The sequence below is a fragment of the Lampetra planeri genome, chromosome 21 (assembly GCF_965212315.1).
Source record: "Lampetra planeri chromosome 21, kcLamPlan1.2.h2, whole genome shotgun sequence".
NCBI classification, from domain to species: Eukaryota; Metazoa; Chordata; class Hyperoartia; order Petromyzontiformes; family Petromyzontidae; genus Lampetra; species Lampetra planeri.
In genome coordinates this window covers 12,303,805-12,327,443 of record NC_136127.1, presented here as the reverse complement: position 1 = coordinate 12,327,443, position 23,639 = coordinate 12,303,805, and the positions used below count along the sequence as shown (strand labels likewise).

The window sequence follows — 23,639 nt, the reverse complement described above, 5'->3', positions numbered from 1 at the left end:
AGATGTCGTGTTAAGTGGTGTAGTGATCATGGCCTGTGATGACGATGTTGTTGGCGATGATCGCTCGCCCGCTGTCGCTGTGCGTGTGACCGGATCGCAGTTAGCACGCAGCCGCGGCGGATTCTCCACGCAGCAGCAGCAGCACAACTACTACCACAGTAACGGAGTAGATTATTGAATCAAATCGTGACCTTCCATTGTAAATTGCCAGAATCAACATTTCCCACTTCCCTCCCTTCCCACTACAGAGATTTCCCGAGGGTGACGCCTCAAATAAACACGCGTGAAACTCGAACTCCTCTCCACTCCTCCAGCGAATGGGCATGGCTACCTGCACACAGGTGGGCACACAATGGGGTCTGGTGTACGGTGCTTTTTCTGCAATATTTTGCTGTCTTTTCTTGGATTTTCTGTTTGCACATAGTCACTCTAAGATGTTTTCTTGTTCATGTTTTTGTTTTTTTGTTTGTTGCGGTTGCACCCGATTCAAGAGCCGAATGGCTCACAGGGCTATACCTAATAAATGAAACTTGAAACTTGAAATAAATTCACAAGAGCCGTGAGCATGCGGTTGCATAAAAATTGGTGACGTTATCTCCACCTTCCGTCTCGTTGAATAAAAGGTTCGGGCGCAGCCCTGCAATTTCTTGCGGACTTCCTCTGCCGGCGGAAGGGCCTCCACTAGAGGGAGCTCTAGGGAGCCCCTCTCCACGTGGCCCCCTCTTCCACGCGGTACCCACACTTTACCCCACCGTACGCGACCTGTAGCTTACCCTTTCATACTTCTGGGTGGACAGAGGCCGGGGTGATTGCCACGGCGGGAGTTCGACCCGGTGACCTCTGGATTAGCAAGTTCAGTGAGCCGGTGACCTTTGATGTTAAGATGTTAACTACCTCGCCTGGTTGGAAGGAGGTCGTGGGTTCGAGCCCGACCCTGACCCCTGTATATTTGGAGTTTGCGTGTCTCTCTCTCCCCGCGGTCGCGTAGATTCGTCTGCGAGTCCTCCGGTTATTTCTCCACATTTTATTTCTTTCCTCCACATTTTTGAATCAACGTCACGCGTTTGGAAAATTTGGCTGCAAAACATTTCCACGTAATAAGCCGCTTCGTTCAGCTATCATCTGTGGCCAAGTCGCTGTTGAAAAAGAGCTACATAGCTCAATGGGGCCTTACCTGGTAAGATAAAAATAGTTTCGTTTAGTTTAGAATCGCGAGCCGCTGCCAAACGCACGGACTCGAACCCACAAAATCAACGGCACGTGGGGCCGGGCACGAGCGTCGCCGACACGGCCATCGTGACCCCTCTCGGAGCTGTTCCACAACGACCAGCTGCAACACTCAATGGGCCTCACCTGGTAACATAAAACAAATTACACCAACTGTGGCAGCAGCATTTGTCTCATTCTACAGTTGCCATATTTCGTTGTTCGCATCGATAAGTAGTTGGTGGGGGGGGGGGGGCAGCAATGGCTCTGAAAGATGATGCTAAATAAATGCAATGTGTTCGTTTGGGGTGTAGCGTTACAGGCTACCGCAGGGCCCCCTGCTAAGTAAATATCGCCGATAGCGAGACGCGAAACGTCCCCGGGTGCTGCGGCGCGAGCACCGTTGTACAGAGACCGCCGCTCCACGCGACTCCCACCGCAGCCTCCACCCCACGGCCGTCCAACCGACCCCACCATCGCACTGGTCTTCTCGCTCCACAGCGTCATGTTTCACAGAAGCAGAATATTGATTCGTGCTGGAGGAATCCGATGAGCTGTGAAGCTCCTTTGCCAGGACACCTGCCATCTTACCGACCCCATTCTCTAGACGTCACCGCAGGGCTCGTGCCAGGCTAGGTGCACTTTGGAAGGCGTCGTTTTTGGAAGGATGTTACGGGGACGGGCTCAGGTGTTATGGGATTACTGAGATGACCGGCAGATGCCCCACCACCACCACCACCACGACTTTCCCACAAGCCCCATCTGCACACGATCTCTCTCCCCAGATCTCCATTCTCCTGCGACGGAACCTGCCGAGCGGTAGATATTCTCCCGGCTCTCCCTCCTCCTACCCCAACACGCACGCGCCTCCGATTAGCACGGTTGCCTGCGTACGGTGCTAAAGAAGTTCAACATACGTAGATACACACTTCTTTTTCCATGAGATTTCCCCCTCCCCCCCACCTCCTCCTGTGTCCATCCGTTACAAATCAATGGTTTATTGACAAGTAATAAATAAATAAAAACCTCTCAGTCACGCAACTGCTTAGGATTTCATTTCCTGATAGAAGCTCCCCAGCACGTGGAGCGGAACGTCGGACCTCACGCCCAACAGCAGGCGGTGACAACCCGACAGCGCACCCGAGAGCTCCGAGCGAGGTGCGTGAATCCACGTCGGTTGACAGCGTTGGTCTCTCCTGAAAAGCAGACCGCTAGAGACGGCCTCTGAAACAGCCCCTCGCGATGCGCGCTAGTTCTGCATTCGCCAAGTCCGCAGACAGGTTTGCCTATGTGAGAACGTGCGTTTAGTGTTCAGTCTCACACATGAAAGATCCCCCGAAATAGCCTTAACAGACTGTAGGGGCAAGTACTGTTATCGAGCACCTATGAAGGCCGGAATGGTACATGAGGGGGTGGGTGGCCAGCACCACGCCCGACTGCCTTTGTCTCCCTAGTGGCAATGTTTACACACCGAACCAGGTACTCATTTGATGCTGAGTCGACCGAGGGGAGGCCCGCGACCGGTTTAGATAATCGTCACTGGTGTTGGCCGTGAGCGGGAATCGAACCCGTGTCGCCGGGTTCATAGCGCAGCGCGCTAAACGCTACACATGCACACACACAACACAAACGCACACGCACACACACACACACGCACACACACACGCAACACACACGCACATGCACACGCACACACAACACACACACGCACGCACTCCCACGCAATCCCCAGGCGGTGTGAGCATGGCCTCGTGTCACTGTCAAAACACGAGGCCATGTACGGAGCGCGTTCTCTGTTTCGCCTCGAAAAGCCCTTTTCGGGAAAGATCTATTTTTGATCGGGAACATCCAAATCAGCGGCGCAATCGCTGCTGCCTCGAGGATTCGCGGTCGCGCCGCTGGGGAGCTCGCCCGTGCGTTCTCGAGTCGTACCGCCACGTGCTGTTCGGCACGGCGTCCCGACGTTTTCAAGCTCTTGCATTCCCTCGGCTCGCCGAGCGGAACGTCGGACATCGCGCCAGACCCACTCGCAGGATACAACCCGAGGGACGCCTGCCGCTTTGTTTAATGCGCATCACTCTAAGTCAAGGGGGGGGGGGAACGTCCGGCCCGTGGGCCGTACAAGGCCCGTGAAATCATTTGGTGTGGCCCTGCCAAGGCAACCGCAGGCGGGACACGAAATTCAATAAATCTAGGAGCAAACCTGGAAAAGCAGTTGCGAGTAGCAACATCATCAATAGCCAGCGAACATCACACGCCTCACCAAACGAAAAGCAGTTCCAGCCATCACATTAAGGGTGAGTTAATTAAATGTTTGACCAAATATAAGCGTCACATTTTAAAGTTGAAAATTGTGTATGGCCCGCGAATGATGTTATAAATATCCAAATGGCCCTTGGCAGAAACCAGGTTGCCCACCCTTGCTCGAAGGGATTGACGGCGCAGGCGCGAATCTCTTTCGCTCGAGCGACCGAACGCAAAGGTCCTTCAGGTGTCACCAATCTCCCCTGGAGATAATGGACTTTAGTCTCGGGAGAGGCAACGAGCGAAGCAATCATTCGCGAAACAATTCGAACAATCTGTCACAAGGGGGGGGGGGGAGACACACAGCAACTGGGTGATGCGGCAGAGTGTCTGAACCACGTACCGCTATTGAAAATGGACCCTAATGAAAGCTAATTAAACAAATGACAGTGGTATTCAAAAGCTTATGGGTCTCAACGCAAATCCGTGGTTGTTATATTCCCACCGATGGGCCCGATGCAAGGCTACGGCTCCTGTGTCAGGGGCTGTAGGCATTATGTAATGGGTAAATGTTCAAGCTGTTCTCCCCCTCCACCCTCCCCCCGTTCAATCACAGCCGGATTTGTCAGCCTGCTCGGCGGGGTCTGTGCGCGTCGTAAAGGGGCGTCGGGACGGGCAGGATGACGAGGAGGGTGAGGAGGAGGGGGGGGGGGGTGATGAGAGGTAGGGGGATGAGTGGGTGAGTGTTTGCGCTGGAGGCAGTGACAGGATGCGACGAGACAGCCTCGTGCCGCCTAGAATGGGCACGGAGCACCGCGGGTGAAGTCTTTCTCAGCTCCGTCCCGGGGCTCGGCTCGAGTCGGGCAGCGAGAGCGGCGCCGACGCGCAAAAACGCAGCCAATGGCAGCTCCTGCGCAGTGCCGCGTAGCCGAGGCGGCAGGGAGAGAGAGAGAGAGGGAGAGAGGGGGGAGAGAGAAGGGGGAGAGAGGAAGGAGAAGGATCCTTCCTTCCTTCTTTCCTTCCTCCACGCTCGGTGATGTCGAGCGGCTCTCGCCCGCCCCCCCCCCCGTCCCCATGACCTCAGGAAGCCGATTCGATTCGCCGCTCGTTAACGTCGTCACGGGCAGAACGTGGCACGGCAGATGCGGCTGTACCGTCCGCCGTCGACGGTGGACGATGTGAAGAGTCGCCCACAGGGTGACCGCAGTCATCGATTACGAAGCCTCCGCAGCGCACGGCGCACACGGGAGCGCCACGAGCCCCGCCTGCAGCGCTCCTCAGCAGCTGTTCAGGCACTGCTCTTATTCGGTGCCTGTACGAGAGACGCTCCCAGCACGTGGAGCGTAAACGTCGGACATCGTGCCGAACCACGACACGCGGCGACACATCTCACAGCGGGAGAGCGCTGTGCCGGTAGCGCGTCTCCGATATTCGCCGGGACACTGACACCGCGGCGGCAGCGGCGGCTGTGCCAGAGGCCGAGGCGAGAGGCCGAGGCGAGGCAACGAGGAGTCACCGGCATCGGCGCATCGCTCGCGTCCGAGACGCCGTGATTCATTGAGATGTGGCTCGCGTGGGAAGCAGCAGCAGGAGGAGGAGGGGTAGACGGAGTGGGCTGCCCCCCACCCCTAAGTATAGCTGGCACAGCACACGCAGTGGTTAATGTAAAATAGAGCCCCGATTATTGTACCGCCCTAATTAGCCTCTGGCGCTACGCTGGACAGCTCCTCTAATGCCCCCTCCCTACCGAGCACACGAGCCCCCCCCCGACTGCCACTGCTTTGCTCCATTGGTCACTTAACCATGCGGCTTCAGGGCATGCAGCCTCCCGTCATGGCAATGTGGAATTTATCTAGGCGGGGAAGGGGGCGGGGGGTTGGTGTGGGGGGGCAAGGATGGAGACGATCGGCCCAGCAAGTTCTCGGTGTGAGCTGGGAGATGCTTGGACGCGGCTCGGCAGAGTTTCAGTTCCCCAAGGCGGAGTGCTCGACACGGGAGCGACCGCGTGCCACGGTGCTGTCCGGAGACGGCGGGCGCGTTAACGTAGCACACACACACACAGAGAGAGAGAGAGAGTCGGTCGTCGACTTCCCCGTGTGGCCCCATGGCTCCCCATGTTTGGTCTGTGGATCGCGTTGTGAGTACGCGGCTCTCTGTGGTGCGAGCGTCTATACCAGATGTTCTTCTTCTACATCTGGGGTGTGTGAGATGCCCTTTCTGGGGGTGCGAGACGTGGGCGGATTTTTCTAGAAGGTAAATCATCGAAAACTAGAATTAAGTACAACTACTTTATATTCTTGGTTCTTTCGGTAAAGTCACGTAGAAGGGAAACAACAAAATAATACAAATATAAAACAATAACAATTCTCACGACGTTTCGACTGCAACACAAGCAATCATCATCAGGTGTGAAATCCACAGCAAGAAATTTGGTTTCATCAAACCTATGTATTTCTGAACATTGCACATGTTGTAGCGATTGAGAGCCAAATGGGTGCAGGCTTCAGTAAAGCTTAAGCACCGCTGGTCTATACCCTGCAGCTTGGACCGACGTGCAGCGTCGAAATGCCACCGCATCTCGTCAATGCGCCGTACAGAATAGGTGGGCAACTTTTATTTAAACGAGAAACTAACAAAGAGCTCGTCCTTTTGGATGCAACTCGTCGTCTGTCCGTCCGTCCTTCCCTCTGGACGTGACGTCATGTCAGCGTGCAAAACTTTTTTTCGAATATAGTTGGTCAAATCGGTCAGAAAATGTTATCCTCTATAATAAAGGTTTTTTTGGGGGGGTTAGATCGCGTAAATATGCGTCTTGATTTGAAGCTTTCGTGACTGCAGGAATCCATACTCTTTGGTTCTTTCGGTAAAGTCACGTAGTTAGAAATAAAATAAATCACGACGTTTCGGGCGCAACACAAGCGTCCATAATCAGGTGTACATATAACCAAACATACACGGTGTGTGGGGTCATCTCAGTTACCTAGCTCTATCCCGTGGCCTCAACGTGCACCTAGCCTGCCACAAGCTCCGTGTTGTTGTCGTTGTTGTTGTCGTTGTTGTAGTAGCAGTACACGTACACGCCGTGTGTGTATACAACTCAAGTGAGGGGAACGCAACGTGGGAGCTGCCACCGAGCTGCCGTGCGTGTCGAGCCCGCCACGATGAGCGAGGGCCACGCGCGTCTCGTCTGTGGCTTTGCTTGGCGACGGCTTTCTGCTGAATCACGGAAATCCGTCACCGCCGCCGCCGCCGCGTTCCAGCCAGTCACTCAGGTGCAGCACGTGGCGTGGGTTGAGCAGGAGGTGGTGGGGGGAGGTGGTGGGGGGGAGGTGGTGGTGGGGGGGGGTATGCCCCCCACAAACTACGTGACAGATTTCTAGAGGGGATGGGTGGGGAGCAATCGACTTCATCCCCCAAAACTAAAATCCACCAACTATCAAAAAAAATCAGGGTGGTAGAGACCTCTATAATTCATTTTAATCATAGTTTGTCCAAGACATATTGGCCAGCGTAGAAGAGTAGGCCAAGCACCCTCTCAAGGGTCTCTCTACAGCTTCCTCTAGTGGGGGCCACTGTCGCAGGTTGTGGTGTGGACGACCAATTACAGGGCCTCACCTTAATCTCTAAACAACAATAACAACAACAACCACACGTGCCGTTTGCTGTTCAAATGATCACCATCAAACTTGATTTGAAGCTTTCGTGACTGCAGGAATCACTCTTTGGTTCTTTCGGTAAAGTCACGTAGAAAGAAAATGAATTAAATAATAGAACACGACGTTTCATTTGCAACACAGGCAGTTGCTTGTAATAGAATACGACGATTCCATTGCTTGTGTTGCAATCGAAACGTCGTGTTCTATTATTTAATGTGTTGTACTGTACTTCTGTGCTGCCGCCGCGTCTACTCGCGTCGTCCGCATCGCTGAATATTACGCGAGCGATGATCAGCGTTGCTCGTTGCGTTTCGCATTCGGTGTTCCGTTGCGACAAAAATATCCGAAATAACAAACTCAAGGCTAATATGAGATTCGTCGCATCGGCGAATAGTTCATACCCATTCAACTAGCGCTTTGCAATTTTCCATCTCTCTCTCTCTCCCTCTCTTCTTACACGGAGTCATTGACGGCGTGGTGATTACCCACGGCACAAGGTTTCGTATGTGTTGCGGTTATTCAATAAGTCTTGGGCCTCTGAGGACGCCCACGGCGAGAGAGTTGCGGACTGCGGTCGTTGCTAGAGAGAGTTGAGTCGACGGCTGTGTTAAAGAGCTTTGGGGCTCATCGGATTTCCTCCTGCGATGAATACATATTCGGATTCCGAGTGAACCGCAGTTGAACAACCCGAGCCAAGCGACCGTTCTCACGTACTCGACGTACGGCAAAGCACAGGGAGATTACACACTTTTTTACATTTAAAAACAGCCGCACCGGCGAGCCAATAGTTCTCGCGATAATTGCCAAACTTGCGAAACTCGATATCGTTGCAACCTGAGCGAGGTTTAATTGAGGCCGAATTACGTCAAAGAGTTTGGTGCCCAAACTAAACATGATTTTTCTTCTTCTAATATTCCCTCTCGCGTGCATGTGTGTGTGTCTGTGTGTGTGTGTGTTTGTGTGTGTGTTTGTGTGTGTGTGTTTGCGTGTGTGTTTGTGCGTGTGTCTGTGTGTGCGTGTGTGTTTGTGCGTGTGTGTGTCTGTGTGTGTGTGTCTGTGTGTGTGTTTGTGTGTGCGTGTGTGTGCGTGTGTGTGCGTGTGTGTGCGTGTGTGTTTGTGTGTGTGTGTGTGTGTTTGTGCGTGTGTTTGTGTGCGTGTGTGTTTGTGTGCGTGTGTGTTTGTCTGCGTGTGTGTTTGTGTGTCTGTGTCTTTGTGTGTGTGTGTTGGTGTGTGTGTTTGTGTGTGTGTTTGTGTGTTTGTGTGTGCGTTTGTGTGTTTGTGCGTGCGTTTGTGTGTGTGTGTGTCTGTTTGTGTGTGTGTTTGTGTGTGTGTGTCTGTGTGTGTTTGTGTGTGTGTGTTTGTGTGTGTGCGTGTGTTTGTGCGTGTGTTTGTGTGTGTGTCTGTGTGTGTTTGTCTGTGTGTGTTTGTGTGTGTGTGTCTGTGTATGTTTGTGTGTGTGTGTTTGTGTGTGTGTGCGCGTGTGTTTGTGTGTGTGCGTGTGTTTGTGCGTGTGTTTGTGTGTGTCTGTTTGTGTGTGTGTGTCTGTGTGTGTGTGTGTTTGTGTGTGCGCGCGCGTGTGTGTGTGTTTGTGTGCGTGTGTGCGTGTGTTTTTGTGCGTTTAGGCGAAAGCTCGCGGTGGCTAAGCAGCCGTGCCGGCTATGACCGAGTTTATTGGCCGGCCTCTCGTTATCAACGTCAATGTTATAACGGTGAACATCGTCCAATCAGTGGTGACCTGGGAGGTTCCGTGAAAGGGTCTGTGATGGTGATAGTGATGGTGATAGTGATGGTGATAGTGATGGTGATAGTGATGGTGATAGTTCCGATGATGATGTGACATTTTACAATAATTATATTAGTATTCCGCTTGTTTACCCAGGAAAGTTTCACCGAGTCTCAATACTTTTTTAGGAGGGTCCTGCCAAGTTTCTGCTGCTATGCGCGATCCCAATTGATTACACTGTCAGTGTAATTATTTTTTAAATACCAAAATCGCCGTTACAATGTTACTATTGTGTTTGAGGCATTGGAGGAGACCGGAAAACCCTGAGCAAACCCCCACACCGAGAGGCACCCAAGTGAGGAATGAAACCCAGGCCTCACAAAGACAAAGATTCCCCCCCCATAGCCTCATCAGACTGTTGGGGCAAGTGCTGTTAAGCGAGCAGCACCTACGAAGGCCGGCACGGCACACGAGGGGGTGGCTGGCCAGCACCACGCCCGGCCGCATTTGTCTCCCCAGTGGCGATGTTTACACATCGCAACTATGTACTCATTTGAGGCTGAGTCGACTTATGGGGAGTCCCAAGACCAGTTCAGATAATAGTCACTGGGTGTTGGCCGTGAGCGGGAATCGAACTCGGGTCGCCGGGTTCGTAGCGCAGCGCGCTAACCGTTACACCACCGCTCCCCACGTGTCCCCACACACACAGCACACACACACGGGCACCACCACTCAGCACCCACCACCCTTTGTGGATGGGTCCGTCCGACCCCTCCGACGGCACCGACATGGTACGAACCGGCCGCTCGCATCACCGAGCACATCGCCTTTTCTGATCTCGTCTCTTGTCGGCCACCTGATGTTGGTGTCTATTTTTATCCGCGCATCTGTGTCTCGGCGTCGTCATCATTCGATACCGATCGTAGAACGCACGAGCGATAAATCCTCTTTCCGAATTGAATAAACACACGCACCCGGTCGAATCCCCGGCCACGGATAACGCGACACACACACACTCACGCACACCACGTAAGCATCGAGCACGTGCGCGCACGTGATGTGCGGGACGGAATGCGTCCGGCTTGTACGTCCGCCGCGGAGATGGAGCGACGAAATCAGTGCAGGCGCTGGGTGGATTGCTGCATCGCAAGTTCACGAGAGGAGGTGGCGGCGGGTTGGGAGGTCTTCATCCAGCAGTGGATTAATCACGGCTCCTGCTGCTGCTGATGATGATGATGTGTGGAGTGGCGAGGGAGTGGTTCGCGCACTCTGCTATAAACCCGGCTTCCCGTCATCTGACCAGGATGGTGAAGTATGGCCAAACAAACAAACAAACAAAACAAACCCATGCCTGCCAAGCAGGAGGTAGACCTTCACCCAGCAGTGGAGTGAGCATGGGCTCTAGACTCCTGCTGTACACGCGCACCTGCATTCTCTATGCACCGATTCTTACGCACTGGGCCACGCGCCACCCTCGTGTTGACATTACCGCGCGCACGGCACAGGCTGCCGACGAGACCCAGAAGGTCGAGAACCCCGTGCAGTTGTGGAACATTTGGTCCAAAGAACACCCACATCACTGTGGCTGCCGTCATGCTCACACAAAACCCCTTACCCATACGGAGTGTTACCCATACGAAGTGTTACCCTTAAGTGATGTTACCCTTAACGAGTGTTGCCCATAACGAGTGTTGCCCATAACGAGTGTTGCCCATAACGAGTGTTGCCCATAACGAGTGTTGCCCATAACGAGTGTTGCCCATAACGAGTGTTGCCCATAACGAGTGTTGCCCATAACGAGTGTTGCCCATAAGGTTGCCAAGGGACCCGGTGTAATGAATCAATGGAGACCTCTGTACAATGTCCCCCTCCTCCTCCTCTCTGTATCCCGGTGCCAACTCACGGCCTGCACGCCGCTCGGTGGCTACGCCACAGCTCACAGCTCACAAGCTCATAGCCCGCGCGAGACAGAAACATCCTCGGCATCCCGTTCATTCGTCGCGGTGGCACGACAACCACACCAATGCAGATCGCTCGCCATTATCCGCGGGCGGATTATCTTGGTATCTGCATTGTCGTCATCATCGTTGTCATTGTTGATCATCCCGATAATCGTCGTCATCATCAATCATCATCACCGTTAACGTCATTGTCCTAATCATCGTCATCATCCATCATCATCGTCATCATAAATCACCATCGTTCTCATAGCCATCATCGTGGTCACCGTCAACGTCGTCATCGCCATGATTGTAACCACCGCTCCGTGCGTCCGCATGGGGTCGTGCCGCGCCACTCCTCACCCCCCCCCCCCCCCCCCCGGCTCGCGCCGCTCCCTCGGGCACCCCGAGCTGTCATCCCCGCCAGGGCCCCATTTGCTTCCATCAATAATAGATGCGCGCGCGGATTATTGCTCACGTAGCGCTACGATGCGCAATGAGCGCGCTCTCGTCCCTCCTACGCCGTGTGCTCCAGTGTGCGATACACGTGGCCTTCAGACGCACAAGTTCACGTCAGGACAGTCATCATCTTCGCCATCAGCCGTGATCATTCCACTGCTGGATGAAGGCATGCCAAGGCTGCTTTCATCTCTCGCGGTATTGCGATGTCACAGTCCGCTCGGGATGAGTATAATCGGCAACACTTTATCACGAGTAATACATATAATTGGTAAATTGTCTACCTGCCGCCTCGTGACTTATTGCGGCTCGTTTGGAGGCTTTTCTTTCAAGGAGTTGGCAGGGCTGTCCCCTCCCTCCCTCCCTCCCCTCCCTCCCTCCCACCACCACCACCAACCCTACCCCCAACGGCGTAGTGCACCACAAGCGACCGGACACGCGACGTGGCAACAAAGGGTCTGAAATGAAACTTTAATCAAGAGCGGTAAGGGCCTCTTCACACGCCGAGAGCGGCTCCCTGCTCGCGCGGGGAGCAGCTGCGCTCCGAGTCGTTCGCTCTCGACACGTGACACATGACCCTTCGCGCCTCGAGACATTTTTTTATGAAATAGAAAATGAATTATTTTGTTTTGTTCCCCACCGCCCCTTCTCTCTCTCTCTCTCTTTCCCAATTCTTACCCCCGGTGGTGTTCTCGGGCTTCAATGCGGACAGCAGAGGGTACGGCGACCGCTCACCGACTCAACCAGCACTGACCGAATCCGATGAGCTATGAAGCTCTTTGTCACAGACGTCCAGTATGGGCGGGGAGTCAGAACGTCACAACAACAAAAGATACAAAATGACGGGAGTGGTGCATGGCGATCTGCACGACATGGGGAGGTCATCATCCAGCAGTGGAGTGACTAAAAGGATGTCCCGTGTGTGTTATCATGAGAGGAAGAATCCATTCTGAAATTCCACACAGCAGTGATAGAGGAGGCCCCATTGAAGTGGTTATCATAGAGCAGCTTCTGAGAACTCCCCAAGTGCCCTCCGATCCATAGAGTACGGCGCGGCCCAACTTGCCACCCGCCCTGCCACTGAGAGAGCAGTGCTCGCTGTTTAAATCTCATGGCTGGAATGCAGCCAAATTAAATGGTCAACTACATTTAATGAGATGGGGTTCTTTTTTTAGTTTGGTGGCGTCATTCGTGACCGGGCTAAGATCGACAGCCCACTCCACTCGAGAAGCCAGTGGAATCACGGCCGCCTGAGATGTGGATCACATCCAGAATTACTGACGGTGCCAATTCAGACCGCGGGTCTCAGTCGCCCCTTACCATCCATAAAACATTAGCATGTTTAATTTGTATTGACTATGCTGAACTTCTTTCGCACCGTACGTAGCCAATCGGAGGTGCGGGAGAAGGACATACATACACAAAGTGAACTCTAGGGTGGTATTGTGTCCACTCTTCCACATTCACCGTGTGTTTTGGCAGAGGTGGATATGTTTGAGGCATTGGAGGAGACCGGACAACCCTGAGCAAACCCCCACACAGAGAGGCACCCGAGTCAGGAATGAAATCCAGGCCCTTCTCGCTGTGAGGCACGGACGGCTTGGCACCACTGCACAGCGTGCTCACCAACCAGCCTCCTCACTCCCCGTCGCGCCCCGGTGACCACATCTCACAGGCCCCACAAAGACAAAGATCTCCCCCCCTCCTATAGCCTCATCAGACTGTTGGGGCAAGTGCTGTTAAGCGAGCAGCACCTACGAAGGCCGGCACGGCACCACGCCCGGCCGCATTTGTCTCCCCAGCGGTATTCAATGGGTTGGCCGCGGTGAACCCATTGAATACCGCTGCCGAGTGGACAGAGTCGGAGTGGAGGGGGGGGGAGATGAAATCGAACCGGGAGGACCTCTGCATTGCAAGTGCGTTGTGCTGACCAAGGCACCAACGGCAGCTCCCACGTGTCCCAGCTGGGAACGGCCAAATGTGCGCCCGCGGTCTCTGCTTGAACAGTTCTCGGCTCTGCAAGCAGTGCCAAGGCCCCCCAGGAAAGGTCAAGGTCGTCGTTGGAGAAAACCAAGAGCGAAAACGATCCTGGGGCAAGCTCTTCATCAACTCGCATGAACCAGCGTGGTGAAGTATGGTCAAACAACCACCATCGCCGGCACGGTGTGGTGGGGAGGCCGCGATTGGGCAGTGGGTTGAGGGCGAATGATTGAAGGCGAGGTCAGGAGGTCATCACGGCCATCGCCGTTGATGGCATGATAGCTAGCGCCATCGCCTCCTTCCTTATGCTAGATCCGGCCAGCTGTTGAACAGGGTTGAACCATCTTGCCAGGTTTTCTCTGCAACAATTTCGCCTCCTCTCGCCTTTGGCTCTCATCGTATCGACACAGAGTTAGCACGCCTTTCACGGACCGCATGCGTGTATGGTGAACTTCTTCTGCACCGTACGTAGCCAACTCTTACAGTCTCACCACCACCACCGACTCACTCCACGTCGTCCCCCGGGTCACCGACCTCTTGCGTGCCACACCAGATCGCTCGTCTCAGTTCGCCCGTAGAATTCTGTAGCAATTATATAATTACTAATTACACAGCCACCAAACTATTCTCAGCCGGCGCTACTGCCAAAAGTCCGCGCTTAAAATTGCCTTCCGCCACTTAGGTAATTACGTTACAGACACGCGCGCGCACACACTCATTCGCGGCCTTGATCAATCTACTGCTGGATGGAGGCCTCCCCAAGCCATCGCGTCCACCGCGGTCTCTGGATGCAATGATCATGACAATCACCACGGATCGAGCTCCTGCACGCGTGGCGCTGATGTCAACGCTCCATCCCAAGGGGAGCGCTCCCGGCCTTCGGCTGTCACCGCCTCATCAGTCCCGGGCCCCGGCGCGCCACGGCCACGGCGACGCCTCGACTCCGTGCAGCCTCGACTCCGTGCGGCGCCGCGTCCTGCCTCTCCCGTGTGCTTCTTCGCGAACTTGTCAGCGATTGTTTCCATTTCCCTTCGTCGGTGTCCGTGTCTCCGTCGCACCGATTGCAAACTCTCTTCGTTAAGGCACGCTGGGCTCGTACCAGTCACGCGCGCGCGCGTGTGTGCGCGTGTGTGTGTGTGTGCGTGTGTGCAGTGGGGAGCGGTAGTGTAGCGGTTAGCGCGCTGTGCTATGAACCTGGCGACACGGGTTCGATTCTCGCTAACGGCCAACACCAGTGACGATGATCTGAACCGGTCCTGGGCCTCCCCTAGGTCGCCTCAGCCTCAAATGAGCACTCGATGCGGTGCGTAAAACATCGCAACTAGGGCGACAAAGGCAGCCTTCATAGGTGCTTGCTAACAGCAATTGCCCCAACAGTATGTTAAGGCTATATGGGGGATATTTGCCTGTGTGTGCCTACAGCAGTTATTGAAGGTGGACCGGGATCAAAATGATGAACGAGATGCTGATGCGAGCAGGTTTGGAGTACTTTAAAAAATACACAATAAATACAAAAATACAAAGACAAACATCCCCCGTGTAGCCTTTAACGGGCTGCTGGGACAAGTGCCGTTCGTGAGCACCTACAAAGATCGGCACGGCACACGAGGGGGTGGGTGTCCAGCACCACGCCCGGCCGCCTTTGTCTCTCCAGTGCTGCTGCTTACACACCACGACGGGTACTCATTTAAAGGTTGAGTCGACCTAGGGGAGTCCCAGCACCGATTTTCAGATATTCGCGACTGTTGTTGCTTATAACCAGGAATCGAACTCGTGTGGCCGGTTTCGTAGTCCAGGGCCGCTAACCACTGCGCCACCGCTCCTTCACAAACACAAACCCCGCACGCTGCGCCAAAGCCTCGCTAAAGCTGTGCAGCCGTGGTGTCACACGTCTGGGATGACAACGGGATTTAGAAAACGCATCCAGTGGGGACATCCTAAGCCGGTTTATATTCCACACCCACCCACGAACTCTCTCTCTCTCTCTAGTCTGGAACAAAACGGGATGCAGCGACATCGTACGCACCTCCGCTGAGCACGGCTGGCTACGTACGGTGCGAAAGAAGTTCAACACGCACATTACGTGCGAGTGCCGCTATTGCTCCGAGCCATCCGTCCCCCGTCAGCCACAGTGACACGTGCTTTGTGTTGTTTCCATCGAGCGCTCTTGCCACTAACCTCTGGCAAATGTCAGCAGCAGCATTAGTTTTTTTGAACAAGTCTGATTCTACTGCGAAGGTCGAGGGGCTAAAACACACATATATTTTTTATTTACATATAAATTACATCAAACAATTGTCAAAGAATGAGAAACGACGATAGACGATTGTGCAAAGGCCCAAAACGTATTATTGACGATCAGATACGTCTATTTACTTAATATACCGGATACAGTGATGACAAGATGCACTCCCCCCCCCCCCCCCCCCGGCAAGTGGTGGTGCTGACTGTGTCCCTGGCTGCCTGTGAGCCAGCACTGTGGAGGCAGCAGCAGGGGTTGGTGGACCACACACAGACGTTGTGAAACTCCCTTCTCCAGGGAGTCGAAGAGGAGCTGTACTCTGGCTTGCCAAGATAAGGCGCCACAGTCAGTGGGCTAATCGCCATCTGTTCCCATCTTTACGGCCATTGAGTGCTGCCACTCGCGCAAGGCATGGGGGTTTCTCCGATTGTTCCGGTTTCCTCCCACGTGGCACAATAGACACACACAGCTCAGCATTAATTGGCTGCTGAAAACGTCTTACAGATAACAACACATCGCAATGTAGCAGCAGCAGCAGCATCATGACCCTCCTGAAAAAGAGTCACGTGAATTTCCTGGATCAATAAGTAAAGTATCATGATGATTGTTACAGTTGGGATGGGTGCGTGTTATTATGACGAGGTAAGTGCGTGGGTGTTCGCGAGTGTGTGCGTGCGAGCGGAGCGGTGGTCTAGCGGTAGGAGCGGTGGTGTAGCGGTTAGCGCGCTGCGCTACGAACCAAGTTCGATTACCGCTCACGGTCAACACCAGTGACGATTATCTGAACCGATCATGGGCCTCCCCTTGGTTGCTCCAACTGAGTACCTGGTGCCGTGTGCAAACATCGCCACTGGAGAGACAAAGGCGGCCGGTCGTGGTGCTGGCCACCTTACGTGCCGTGCCGGCCTTCATAGGTGCTACTGGCTAACAGCACTTGCCCCAACAGTGTGTTAAGGCTACACGGGGGGGGGGGGATCTTTGTCTTTGTGCGTGCGACCAGATCTGGGCGACTTGATTGGCATCGTTCGACAAAGTCCCGAGACCGCGCGGCGCTCCTCCCTGCGGAGCGTCCTCATGACCCCCCAGGGGGCAGTGACGGTGACGGCGGTGGTGACGGCGGTGGTGGCGGTGGTGGTGGTGACAGCGGTGGTGGTGGTGACAGCGGTGGTGGCGGTGACGGCGGTGGTGGTGACGGTGGTGACGGTGGTGGTGGTGGTGACAGCGGTGGTGGTGGTGACAGCAGTGGTGGCGGCGGTGGTGGTGGTGGCGGTGGTGGTGGTGACGGTGGTGGCGGTGGTGGTGGTGGTGACGGCGGCGGTGGTGGCAGTCATCCGGGTGCGTGCAGGCTACGCTACGGTGACCTTGCAGCGAAGGTCAATCGATAGCGGCGAGGCGAGCCGACCATAACGTTCAATCTATACGCGTGAGCGCGGCCCTCGTCAGTGGCACGGCGAGCTCTTTCCGCCACGCACGCCGTACGGAGCTCCAGAATATGAGACGCGATTTGCCCCCTCCCCCCCCCTTGTATTTGACACCCAACGTTTGGGAGGAGGTGCGTCTTGTGATCCGCTACTTTACGTGTGTGTCTGTGTGTGTGTCTGTGTGTGTGTGTCTGTGTGTGTGTGTCTGTGTGTGTGTGTCTGTGTGTGTGTGTCTGTGTGTGTGTCTGTGTCTGTCCTTCTGCTACAGCAGAGGTATAGGGAATTTCAACAAGACCTACATCTCTGCTTTATTGACCTGGTCAAGGCCTATGATACCATCAGTAGGCCTGGGTTCTGGGTTGTTCTTCGTGCTTTCGGAGTCCCTGACCCTCTGCTCACGATCATTAAGGACCTTCATGATGGTGAGCGGGCCCGGGTGAAACTACGTGGCCGGGAGTCGGAGCCTTTCCCTGTACACCTTGGGGTGCGACAAGGATGTCCTCTGGCTCCCACATTATTTAACATATATTTTGAACACGTAGTTCGTGAAGCCTCCAATACGTCCATCGCCCACCCTTTTGGCCTCGCCCCCCCTCCCTCCCGATACGTTCCTTTCATTGGCTACCATAGTCTGATGAGCTCCCCCCTCCCTCTCCCTCCCCCCTCAACTCGCTTTTAAGGGATTACATCTTGAATCATTGCCTCACTTGATACAGCTAATCTGGCTGTGACGGTCCCACCTGATGACGGAGACTTGTGTTGCCTCCGAAACGTCGTGATTTTTGTTTTTATTTTATTTTACTTTCTACGTGACTTTACCGAAAAAACCTAAGAAGATGATTCCTTGCAGTCACGAAAGCTTCAAATCTAGAATTAAGCCTCCAATAGCTGTACCGGGGGAATCTCCATTTGGTACAGATATAATGGGAGGCTGATCGATGCCCGGGTGCGATCAAGGGTTTGCTCCCTATTGGTCAACCACGTTATGTATGCCAATGATTTGGTAATAGCTGCTCATTCAGAGGAGGAGTTGGAGACGCTGCTGCTGAGACTGGAGCGTGCCAGTAAGAGGTGGGGCCTTACCATCAGCCCCACCAAAACTAAGCACCTCCCTGGGTATTTTGTACCATCGGACACTCCGCCCCACAACTCCCAATCGGTGATGGGGCAGTAGTGGAGAGAGTGGAGAGTTTCCCATACCTGGGCAGTGTGCTTATGACCTGCTCCAGTTTAACAGCAGAGGTCTCACTCCGAATCAGTCGAGCGGCAATATCTTTTCATCGGTTGCATAACGCTGTGTGGAAGCTACCTGGTCTCAAGTCTTCTCGGCCACAGTCATTCCCTCCTTTCTCTACGCTTGCGAAACGTGGACCCCCCTAATGGAACATCTTCGCCGGTTGGAAACATTTAGGCTGGCCTGCCCACGATCCATCCTCGGTTGAACCAGGCTGGATTGTGTGAGGACCTCACAAAATCTTGAAAGATCTCGGCAAAGTCCCATTGGTGAGCTCCTCCGGCAGGCAAGGTTTCGTTGGCTGGCCCATGTAGCCCGCATGCCCAGCCACCGCATGCCGAAACAGCTTTTGTTCGGCCGGATCGAGGGGGCTAAACGGGCGCGGCACGGGCTAGAGAAGAGATGGAGTGATGTGGTACAGGAGGACGTGGAGCTGAGTAGACTTGCCGATGACTGGTACCAGCGGTGTCAAGATCGGCCTCTGTGGAGGAGGCTCGTGAAGGACGCTACTGGGCAGTTGGAGGCAGTCGCCCTCCAGCAACAACGGAGGGCGGAGGAGCGACGCTCACAACAACGAGCGGAGCGCCGCGTGGCTAAAGCACAGCAAGTTGGCACAGTAGGGGGCACAGGTGGTGCATCAGCCAGTCATCTCGGTCATCTCAGTCAGTCGACCCGTGGCACCTGGGTCTGCCCCGTGACCTCCTACCAGCGGGCGTTCGACACTTCACGTGTCCTCAAGGTGCACATGGCCTGGCACAAGCGTCGTGGTGACGTCACCGCCACTTAGTGGCGAATTTGTTGTTGTTGTCTGTGTGTGTGTCTGTGTGCGTCTGTGTGTGTGTGACTGCGTGTATGTGTGTGCCTGTGTGTGTGTGACTGTGTGTCTGTGTGTGTGTCTGTGTGTGTGTCTGTGTGTGTGTCTCGCTGGATATGTGTCACCTTACTGACACGGATCGCGCGTTTTGGGGTGCGTCTTTACTTCGCGCAGAGTTTTACTATCCGGAGAATGGGTCCGCTGTTAAATAACGCGCCGTACACCAGCCTGGCAACCCCTTAGCAGAGCCCTACCTTGTCACAAGACCAACTCAGACCGTATTGGTCACCCCCGTGCACCTTACAAATCTCAACGTCCATCCTACAAAGTCCCATCGCGAGGGAGAAACACAAACAAATAGACAACACGTATTGAGACGGCTGTACGCCGTCTGGACCTGGAAACTCGATTTCCCTGTACGATAACACGCGATAAACCACGTGGGTTGACAGCTTTGCGAACAACAAACTCCAGCGACGTTGCCAAACTCCAACAACTCCAACAACAACAACAACTCCAACAACAACAACAACACCTGCATCTGATCCCTGCCGGTACATCCCACAACAGGAGTGAAGTGACTGACACAGCTATAACTATTCAAAAAAGGGGGGGGGGGGGGGGGTGAGAATCTAACAGTATGGGGGGGGGGGGGAAGGGGAGGGGGGGCAGAGTCCGACGGTAGGGGGCTAACCGCCCCCCCCCTTCCACCCCTCCTCACTTCGCTCTGCGGTGATCGCCATCGTAGGCGCGTGGCCGAGACCCCCTTGGCACGGGGGGGGGGGGGGGGGCTGCTCGCGGAGGCCTTCATCCAGCAGTGGATGGACCGTGGCTCGTGATGGGGATGACGAGGAACGGATGTGACACGCGTCATCGACTCGCGGACCGCACGCGCGTTGAACTTCTTTCGCACCGCACGTGGCCAACCGCGCCAATCGGAGGTGCGAGAGAATCCAGAGACCGTGCTCAAGGAGCGGTGGGCGCAGTGGTTAGCGCACTGTGCTACGAGCCCCACTTGGGGTCCGAGTTCGAAATCCGGCCACAGGCCATCGAAGCGCTAAAGCCTTCGCCACCCTGCAGCAGCCCGCGCTGACTCCAGCACAGCGTAGGGGACACGTGCACGATGGTCAAGGAGGCATTCATCCAGCAGTGGATTGCCAAAAGGAGCTGCGCGTAATCACAGACACACACCACACTGCACTACACACACCACACTGCACACTGCACTACACACACCACACTGCACACTGCACTACACACACCACACTGCACACTGCACTACACACACCACACTGCACACTGCACTACACACACCACACTGCACACTGCACTACACACACCACACTGCACACTGCACTACACACACCACACTGCACACTGCACTACACACACCACACTGCACACTGCACTACACACACCACACTGCACACTGCACTACACACACCACACTGCACACTGCACTACACACACCACACTGCACACTGCACTACACACACCACACTGCACACTGCACTACACACACCACACTGCACACTGCACTACACACACCACACTGCACACTGCACTACACACACCACACTGCACACTGCACTACACACACCACACTGCACACTGCACTACACACACCACACTGCACACTGCACTACACACACCACACTGCACACTGCACTACACACACCACACTGCACACTGCACTACACACACCACACTGCACACTGCACTACACACACCACACTGCACTACACACACCACACTGCACACTGCACTACACACACCACACTGCACACTGCACTACACACACCACACTGCACACTGCACTACACACACCACACTGCACACTGCACTACACACACCACACTTCACACTGCACTACAGACACCACACTGCACACCACACTGCACACTGCACTACACACACCACACTACACACGACACAGGTGCGTGCGATCACGCGAGCGGAGCAGAACGTCCGGTCTGGATAAAACGCCGGTCGCATCACCATCATCATCATCGCCACCGCAGCGGTGCGCCGGCGGTCACGCGGGCGGCACTCACCGTGGCGCTGCCGGGATGCAGAGACAGATTCATGGCAGCCGCGGGGACTCCGAGCTCGGAATTACTAGCAGAGCGAATAGAATAACGCGAGATGAGCACAGAGAGAGAGAGAGACAGAGAGATGAGCAGAGGGAGAGAGAGAGAGACAGAGAGAGATGAAGAGAGATGAGATGAAGAGAGAGATGAGATGAAGAGAGAACGAGAGAGAGATAATGTTCCAAGAGCGCTCTGAACAGCGATTGCACCGCACGTGTGCGCGGCGCTGATGAATGATGCAGTGCCCAGCCCCTCCCCTCTGCCCTCTCCAGCCCCTCCCCTCCACCACCCCCAACCTTCCAGGCTTTGGGCGAAATGATGGGGGGTAGGGAGGTGTGGGGGTGGTAGGGAGGTGTGGAGGGTCTCAACGATTTACGCCCTCGCTTGCCGTAGCCAATCAACGCAGAGCATCCCCGCCTACCCACTCGACCTCCACCACAATCAGCACCACCACACCACCAGCACTACCACCCACCACTACCAGCACTACCACCCTCCACCACCACCACCAGCACTACCACCCTCCACCACACCACCAGCACTACCACCCTTCACCACCACCATCACCACACCACCAGCACTACCACCCTCCACCACACCACCACCACCAGCACTACCACCCTCCACCACCACCAGCACTACCACCCTTCACCACCACCATCACCACCATCACCAGCACTACCACCCTCCACCACCACCAGCACTACCACCCTTCACCACCACCATCACCACCACCACCAGCACTACCACCCTCCACCACCACCAGCACTACCACCCTTCACCACCACCATCACCACCATCACCAGCACTACCACCCTCCACCACCACCAGCACTGCGGCAGATGAAACAATGGGGGGGAAAGTTTCTTAAATCAGCCCCCCCCCCGCAGCCTCTGGCCGCTCACCACCAGCACCAAAGACAAAGACCCCCCGTGTAGCCTTCACAGACTGTTGGGGCAAGTGCTGTTAGGGAGTAGGACCTGTGAAGGCCACCACGGCACACGAGGGGTGGGTGGCCAGTACCACGCCCGAAATTACTCGTCTGCCTCGTGGCGATGTTTACACACCGCACCAGGTGCTCATTTGAGGCCGAGTCGACCTAGGGGAGGCCCAGGACCCGTTCAGATAATCGTCACTGGGTATTGGCCGTGAGCGGAAATCGAACTCGGGTTGCCAGGTTCGTAGCGCAGCGTCGTGCTAACTGCTGCACCACCGCTCCCCACCACCAACACCGCCACAACCACCACCAACACCACAACCACCACCACCAACACCACCACAACAACCACCACCAACACCACAACAACCACCACCAACACCACAACCACCACCACCAACACCACCACCACAACAACAACCACCACCACAACAACAACCACCACCAACACCACAACCACCACCAACAGCACAACCACCACCAACAGCACAACCACAACAACCACCACCAACACCACAACCACCAACACCACCAACACCAACACCACCACCACAACAACCACCACCAACACCACAACAACCACCACCACAACAACCACCACCAACACCACAACCACCACCACCACCAACACCACCACCACAACAACCACCACCAACACCACAACAACCACCACCACCACAACAACCACCACCAACACCACAACAACCACCACCAACACCACAACCACCACCAACAGCACAACCACCACCAACAGCACAACCACCACCAACAGCACAACCACCACAACCACCACCAGCAGCAACAACAGCGGCGGCGGCGAGGCCCCGAAGAAAGTCAAGATTGGCTCCGACGCCCTTGACATTGATAAGTGAACCTCCGCTCCTGCTCATGTGCTGCCCTCTAGAGGCCCGTGGCCTCCCCCTGCCCACAGCCGCCCGCGCTGTCGGCTCCCGGGCCGAGCCCCACAGCCCACAGACTCCTCGCCTCTCGCCCTCTGCGACGCGGAAACCGCCGGCTGTGTGTGCAGACGCATCGAGACGTCGTGCAGCAACAGGGCTGTGTGTGCAGACGCGTCGATACGTCGTGCAGCAACAGGGCTGTGTGTGCAGACGCATCGAGACGCCGTGCAGCAACAGAGCTGTGTGTGCAGACGCATCGAGACGTCGTGCAGCAGCAGGGCTGTGTGTGCGGACGCATCGAGACGCCGTGCAGCAACAGGGCTGTGTGTGCGGACGCATCGAGACGCCGTGCAGCAACAGGGCTGTGTGTGCGGACGCATCGAGACGCCGTGCAGCAACAGGGCTGTGTGTGCGGACGCATCGAGACGTCGTGCAGCAGCAGGGCTGTGTGTGCGGACGCATCGAGACGTCGTGCAGCAGCAGGGCTGTGTGTGCGGACGCATCGAGACGCCGTGCAGCAGCAGGGCTGTGTGTGCGGACGCATCGAGACGTCGTGCAGCAGCAGGGCTGTGTGTTCGGACGCATCGAGACGCCGTGCAGCAACAGGGCTGTGTGTGCGGACGCATCGAGACGTCGTGCAGCAGCAGGGCTGTGTGTGCGGACGCATCGAGACGCCGTGCAGCAACAGGGCTGTGTGTGCGGACGCATCGAGACGTCGTGCAGCAACAGAGCTGTGTGTGCGGACGCATCGAGACGCCGTGCAGCAACAGGGCTGTGTGTGCGGACGCATCGAG

At 55.3% G+C, this 23,639-nt stretch overlaps 1 protein-coding gene across 1 annotated transcript in view; it reads right to left on the bottom strand.

The window, feature by feature from the left end:
• LOC144724705 (electroneutral sodium bicarbonate exchanger 1-like) overlaps positions 1–21,224 on the bottom strand; it is a 79,701-nt gene extending 58,477 nt beyond the window's left edge. Inside the window, exon 1 of the mRNA XM_078604037.1 lies at positions 20,974–21,224. Coding sequence (XP_078460163.1) covers positions 20,974–21,006 — 33 coding nt within the window. The 5' untranslated portion in view covers positions 21,007–21,224. The remainder of the gene's footprint in view (positions 1–20,973) is intronic.
• Between the last annotated feature and the right edge of the window lie 2,415 nt (positions 21,225–23,639).